This window comes from Arachis hypogaea, chromosome 20, assembly GCF_003086295.3.
Source record: "Arachis hypogaea cultivar Tifrunner chromosome 20, arahy.Tifrunner.gnm2.J5K5, whole genome shotgun sequence".
Taxonomy (NCBI): domain Eukaryota; kingdom Viridiplantae; phylum Streptophyta; class Magnoliopsida; order Fabales; family Fabaceae; genus Arachis; species Arachis hypogaea.
Window position 1 is genome coordinate 117,120,437 of NC_092055.1, and position 7,633 is coordinate 117,128,069.

General features: G+C 33.2%; 1 protein-coding gene across 1 annotated transcript; it reads left to right on the plus strand.

Moving 5' to 3' along the window:
- Positions 1-2,383: 2,383 nt before the first annotated feature.
- On the plus strand, positions 2,384-4,631 carry LOC112782826 (U-box domain-containing protein 45). Its single transcript, XM_025825437.3, has 2 exons — positions 2,384-3,282; positions 3,520-4,631. Exons 1-2 carry the CDS (start codon positions 2,705-2,707, stop codon positions 4,463-4,465), a joined length of 1,524 nt encoding a protein of 507 aa, XP_025681222.1. The 5' UTR covers positions 2,384-2,704; the 3' UTR covers positions 4,466-4,631.
- The last annotated feature ends 3,002 nt before the right edge of the window (positions 4,632-7,633 follow it).

Consider the following 7,633-nt stretch of genomic DNA (forward strand, 5'->3'; position numbering starts at 1 on the left):
AAGGTAACAAGAGCACTAAGTGCACCTTAATTCTCATGAAATATACCGAAAGACAAACCAAATACACTGAAAAATAATATTTACTCCTTATAGACTTGTGAATTTTTTTTTCTTCTATCTTTTTTTTTTCTTATTTCCTCACTTTGTTCACTTCTGACAATACATTCAAAAAATCCTGTTAATAAATAAATTTTGACGAAACAACAAAACACAATATTTCAATGATAGTTTTTGAATCTTACTCATCATCAGATTCACTTTCTTTTAGGAAGATGAATCCTTAGTAACGTACTTTCTTTTCTTGAATTCTATCCTGAAAAAGTAAATAATCATCAGGCAAATATACAATAAAATGGTAAAAAATATACCAAAAAAAAATACTTACTTCTTTGCCATTCTTTTAGGTTGTTTTCTTCTTTTAAGTATCTCCTTTGAATCATTTTCAGAATCAGACTCGGATTCAGCAACACTTTCACTTTTAGAAGAAATTGTCTTCTTCTTCTTTTCCTTCTTTTCTTCATTCCTTTTTTCCTTCTTTTTCTCTTTTAGTTGTTTTCTCAGCTGTGCTGTTTTTACGATTTCTTAAAACAGAACAAATATTTGTTTACACAATATATTTATAACAAATACACCAAAAATAAGGAAGGAATTCAGTTGAGTTACCATGTCATCTTTGATCTCAGCTTTTATTCTTTCAACCAGTAATTACCTGGTCTAATGTTGGACTCACGGTTGTCCAGAAATTGCATCCATCGGCCTATTTTTGTGTGTTGATTCATGAAAATATACCATCATTAGAGCAAAGAGGTAGCCATTAACAGCATATTTCTTTTTCAATGTGTGCTCTCTAATGCCTTTTATGAGGAAGTTGAACACACAACCACCCCAATTCCATTTACATATTGCTTCCATGTGAAGAATGGGCAGCATATAAATCGGAAAAAGTTTGTTTACCATTGTCACCAACAAGAAGGACATCTGAATGTAGAGGATGAATGTCCTCTTTAATTTCATTTGATTCTCCTCCCCATCAACACTCATCACCATTATAGAGATTGATAATTGCGATAAAGTCTTGCCTTGTAAGCTTCTAACAACTTCTTTATTCTCCTTATGAATTTTTTTTCTTCAATCTTTTTTTTGCGGGGCCCTGCAAAAGCAGCAAAAATATTTTAATAACACAGAAATAATTTGATAATACACTGAAATTGGATTTACAGAATATATTAGAAAATAAATTTTTACCATATGCACTCAAGTCAAGGACAGCTGCTATATTTTCTTAGATGATGTTGATTACATCATACTGTGTGTCCAGTCTGTTACGAGACAGATCAAATGAATATGTCAATTGTGTTCAATAGCTTATGTGACACATTCATGGCAGAGATATGCATCAAACCACCAAATTCCAACTCTTGAACAATGATTTTTTTGACCTCACTCATGTTTTAAAAATTATCATAAATGAATCTTGTATATATTTGTACATATTGTTCATTTATGTGATCATAAATGAATATATACAGAATATTGTTCATTTATGTTATTTTATACATATTTGAGTTATTTTGTACATATTTTGTACAAAAACAATATTCTGTTATCTAGTTACAGCATAAAGAGGATAACAGCACAAAGCTCAATTCTCATGAAATATACTGAAAGACAAACAAAATATACTGAAAAACAAGCCAAATGCACCGAAACACAAATGAAATACACCGAAATACAAACTGAAAGTTGTTAATAATTACTATCGACAAACTCAGTTCGAAACTCAAACATGCACAAAAACATATTCAAATCCCTCAAACACATGTAAATACAGGTTAAACTATACGACAAACACTACGTAATATTTTTACACCGATCTAACATAGTTATCACCAAATGAAGCATATAATGAGAACAGTAATACGTACTTCAAGGCAAGAACATGAAAAATGATTGTACGAAATAAATAGAATTATGACTATGTAGTGTTTTGCGATCGAAATGAGAACAAAAAAAAGTGAGAAAATTGGACTATTTGTGAATAATATCTTGGTGATGAATCTTTTGTGTTTTCTTTCTATGTTTCTTGGTGATGATCTCGAATTTAACTTTGAAAATTTCTTAACTTTTCGCAACGATTTTAAGAGATTTTTAATTTAGTTTGAATTTTAAATATTGCGATTTTGATTCTAAGAAAAGAATTGTTTTTCATAATAACATTAGCACTATTTAAGAGAGAGAAAAAAAAAAGATATGTTTACATACATTCTAATCTAAAGTTGATTTTTGTTAGACTTAAACTAATTTATTTAAATATATTTAGCAAAAAAGTTTGTATGCGTAGTTGGTCTAATATAAAAAACCCTTGTTATATTTATTTTGCGTTACAAAGATGTCAAATTATTTTTCGTAGCAGAATCTATTTTCGCTCCCTGCATGCACTCTCACAGATACACACGTCACAGCTATATAAAGTGTAACAATCAAACGTGGACTCAACGATTCTCTCACTCACTAATACTAATTCAGCACTCTCAATAAAAGAAAGAAAAAGGAGGAGCAGAGAACAATAACGAGAAGCTGCTTCACTACACTGGAAACAAAAAAATAAAAATAAAAAAATACATTAGTTTATTTATTTCTTAAATAATAAACCCTTTTTTTTATCTCTGCGGTGTTGTTGTCTGCAATGTAGGTCTGCCGGAGAATGGCAAAGTGTCACCGGAACAACGTCGGATCCGTCGTACTCGACCACCGCCACCCTGCCAAGAATGCTGCCACCGCCGGCCACTTCCGCTGGAACTCCATCTCCGCCTCCTCCATCCGCCGGATCGTTCTCGACGCCGTCAGCTGCGGCACCTCACGCTACGGTTACCATCAGCGCCACGACGACGACGATGAAGGATCCAGCTCCGCCGCAACTTCTACAGCGAGTCTGGCCTCCGGCAGCCGCAGGGAGAACCGGCCAGATCAGAAAACAGAGAAGCTCGCGGATCTGCTGAACTTAACGGGGTGCGAGAATGAGGCGGAGGCGAAGAAGAAGGAAGAGGCGCTGGTGGAGCTGAAGCAAGTGGTGAAGGACCTGCAGCAGGGAGAGGACTTGGCGAAGCGCCGCATGGCGGCGACGACGGTGAGGTCGCTTGCGAAGGAACGATCGGAAGTTAGGGGAACGCTCGCTATGCTTGGAGCTATTCCTCCGCTCGTCGGAATGCTCGATTCCGAAGACGTTCATTCTCAGATTGCTTCGCTCTATGCGTTGCTCAATCTCGGGATCGGCAACGATGCGTGAGTTTTCTCCTTAAGTTCTATTTTATTATCTTTTTTTTTCAATCCCTAATTATTTCTATCACGAGTATATTCATTTTCTTTCAATTGTTTAATGTCATTTTCTGTTAACATACATTACTCGTTTTATTTTATTTTTTTGGCTTACACAACAATTCTTAGTCAATAGTTGATGTGATTTGATTTTAATGGACAATGAATGTGAAATTTGATGTTCGTTTGGGTGGCTTGTAACAGAAACAAAGCAGCCATCGTTAAAGTTGGTGCTGTTCACAAGATGTTGAAGTTAATTGAATCACCGGATGCTACTAATTCATCAGTTTCTGAAGCAATTGTTGCTAATTTCCTTGGATTGAGTGCTTTGGATTCAAATAAACCAATAATTGGATCCTCTGGTGCAATTCCATTCCTAGTTAGAACCCTTCAAGATTTGGATTACGAATGTAGCCACCAAGCCAAGCAAGATGCTCTTCGAGCTCTGTACAATCTATCAATCTTTCCAACCAACAGTTCATTCATTTTGGAAACTGAGTTGGTCCCCTTTTTGGTTAGTTCAATTGGAGACATGGAAGTGAGTGAGAGAGTGCTTGTGATTCTAAGCAATCTGGTTCCAACTCCAGAGGGCAGGAAAGCTATCAGTGCTGTAAAGGATTCGATCTTCATTCTGGTGGATGTGTTGAATTGGACGGATTCGCCGGAGTGCCAAGAGAAGGCGTCATACATTTTGATGATTATGGCACACAAATCCTACAGCGACAGGCAGGTCATGATTGAGGCTGGGATTGGATCATCACTGCTTGAATTGACCCTTCTTGGTTCTACATTGGCACAGAAAAGGGCCTCAAGGATCTTGGAATGTTTGAGGACGGACAAAGGGAAACAAGTTTCTAGAAGCTATGGTCGAGGAAGCTTGGGGGCCGATATCTCTGCGCCTATTTTCAGCGCGTCGCCGTCTTTTACGAAGGCTTCGGGTGGAGGAGGTAAAGGCTATTTGGAGGAAGAGGAGGAGGAGGAAGATACGATGAGTGAGGAGAAGAAAGCAGTGAAGCAATTAGTCCAACAGAGTTTGCAAAACAACATGAGGAAAATTGTCAAGAGGGCCAACTTGCGTCAAGATTTTGTTCCATCCCAGCATTTGGCTTCACTTACTTCAAGTTCAACTTCTAAGAGCCTGCCATTTTAACCAACTATAGATGCTGAGAACCATGAAAGATAGCCTTCTCATTGTAGTCTTTTTTTGAGCTTTTTGGTTTTGTAGATTGTTTGTCTAAATAATAATAATAATAAATAATAATAATAATAATAATAATAATAATAATAATAATAATAGTTGAAATACTTTTCTGTTCTTTTGTTTCTTAGGAGCATGTGCTAAACGCTAACAATAGATTCTATTTTGGCTTGAAAACTGGAAATTTTTGAGGTTGCTTCACTCATACAACTGCTACAACTACAAGCATCCATACAATGAAGGATCAAGGAATCACTTTCCAACCATAACACATTTTTGTCTTCCTGTTGGCTCGATTATTTGTTTTATTATTTATTTCTAAATTGTAGTTGGTATTGGAAAGGTGTCGGTCATATTTCATCTTCCATATAAACAGGAACTGTTCACTGCCGTTTGAGAATCTATCCCATGTGTTGACACTTGATTTTTCAGGAATCTTAGTATTAAGATAGTTGAATGTAATTATGTATTTGCAGTGAGATTGTTACCTGTTAATTTTGTCAGATAAAGAACTCATTCATTAATTACCTTAGATTTTTTTTTTATTATAGCCACATGACCTAGGTTGCCGAACTCGTTTCCTTTACACAGACGGACCATAGATCTATAATCTAATATTGGATCTGGTTGAATGAAATAATGAGCTGTTCGTCTCAAACATGTATCAATGCCATTTTCTCCGCACTACATTACACGTTAGATTACGTTTATTGTGGGGTCTGTACACTATTCTCTATAGTCCTTTGTATTGTATTTTTATCCTCTGCTGGGGGCTTAAATTTTGTTGACTTGTGGTGTGAATATCAACGTAATATATTAGTAGATTATTAGATTTAAAAGAATTTGTTATGCTACTTTTTCTATCACATGCAGGGTTGGTTTTCACTATCTTTGAATTTGGTTACATACCCTGTGCCCGTGGTTCCAAAAGCGGGCTTCAATTATTTGAGATACATTGTTTTTCCTAGTTGGATGGCAGAGTAAAGTTGAGAATTTGTAATTGCATCACAGACAATGATGTGACCACTAATTGCTACCATTAACTTTTCTGGCTATAAAATTCATACAAAACAAAACCGTGTCTAATAACTAATTGTGTGTTAATATTTAGACAAGTTTTTCAACATGAAAAGGTCAAACAATCATTCGAGTTTTCTTCCTGTTTTTTCCCTCTTATTATAATCATAGAGACGCCAAGTTTCAAGAAGCTCCGTACCGTACACTTGGATGTGCTAAAGTATAAACCGACAATTGACAAGTTAACAATTGACAAATGAGAAAGGTAATTTTTCATGAATAACAATTTATGCTCTATTCTTAACCCTTCATCCAAATTTGCATATATACTAGATTTCTTTCAGTTTGAAGCATGTTCTTACACTGAACACATCTTAGTATTAAATTGTGTACAGTTTGTGCTTATGCATTTTGGGAACGTGGCTTCTTGTTGGCTCTACCAGTATGGGCACGGCAGGTATTTTTATTGCAGACCTATACTGATAATGATTACAAAAGTCCTTCATTGATTATGCATTATTACTATTAATGACAACCTCATGAGCACTGATGAATTGCTCACTGTGGACCCATTTCTAGCTAGTGTGTTTTAAACTTTGCAAGGTAGACAATAACTTTTGTGAACAATGTGAACAATGAACTTTAAAATTGATCCAATAAAGTAAAAATACAATATATCCCAAATTACCTATATAAATTTTAATATTAAAATAACCATCCATACACCTAATAAATTGAATATTCAATATATTCATTATTCACATTATTTAATATTTTCATTATCAACCATACTTTTCCTTTAAATATATATCTAGTATTGTTGTAGCATGCGACATTGAAACCAATGTCATATTGTCATCACATTGTGGTGGCTGATGCAATTTCAGTTACTAATTAAGGTTATGCATTTAATTAGATTAGGTTAAAGCTTCATTTGATGGTGAATTGAACGTAAATGGATACAATGATTCATTTAATTTTTTCAGAAAATAAAAATAGCACGAAATAGAATAAAAATAAAACGTTTTAAACATTAAAAGCAAAATTAGAACTTAGCGAAAATGTTTAAAAATTAAAACAGTATTTTATCTTATATAATATTGTATTTGTTTGAATGCCATTAAATTAATAAAAAAAGATATTTTTTAAATATTTTTTTTAATTTTTAGCGTATTTGATAAATTTCTAATAGTAAAATTAAAAGCACTTAAAAAAATGTAAAAAAATATCTTTTTTAAAAAATTACAATTTACATATTTTTAAAAAAAATTCTATAAAAAAAGATATTTTCAGATAATAAATAAACAAAAAATACTTTTATATTATTATATTTAAATATAATTAATAGATAAAAAAATTTTTTAGATAAAATATCCAAACATAAAATTATTTTTACTTTTTTATAAAATTAAAGAAAATAACTCGAAAAAATATTTTTTTAAAAATTCTTCCAAACAAACCCTAATGATTGTCGTACATAACATTGCATAACATATCCTGCATAAACAGAACTCAGATGCTATGTTAGCATGTAGAATGAAGCTAATTCCAACAACCATCGATTGGATGGTAAAAGCTTTGCCTCTATTTTATTGTAATTTCATTTCGTCAAACCCAAAGAAGTTAGAAAATGTACTTATATCATTAAAAGGAAACAACGAGTTTGGTTATTTTTTATGTATTGTATATGATATTTTTAGTTTGGACCACCGAGAAAACTGTTAATTGGGCTAAGTGGTCTCAAATTTTGGATTAATTCTTTTTATATAGAAAAAATATTAGTGTTTTTATTAAAAATTGGATTATTGGGTGTAATTACATATGAATAAATTTTGTAGGTGAAAAATCAATATGTAAGAAGCATGTTACAACACGTGAAGGGCGTGTTGAACATGTGGAGGCGTGTTGAATACGTGGCAACATTCCAGTCAATACGCAGAAAACGTGTTGAAACACATAGAGAGCGTGTTAAATATTTTCACAATAATATAATACACTTCAAATATCAATATTCAAATAAAACACTATCTCTACTTCCATATTAAAAATAATTCTGCAAATTTTGAGTTGTTTTTCTAATTAATATTACCAGGGGGTTTGGTT

Bases quoted from the DNA above. Each gene is read 5' to 3' on its own strand.
- LOC112782826 (XM_025825437.3), top strand. From the start codon at position 2,705: ATGGCAAAGTGTCACCGGAACAACGTCGGATCCGTCGTACTCGACCAC. The intron at 3,283-3,519 runs GTGAGTTTTCTC...GGCTTGTAACAG, and splicing joins CTCGGGATCGGCAACGATGC to AAACAAAGCAGCCATCGTTA.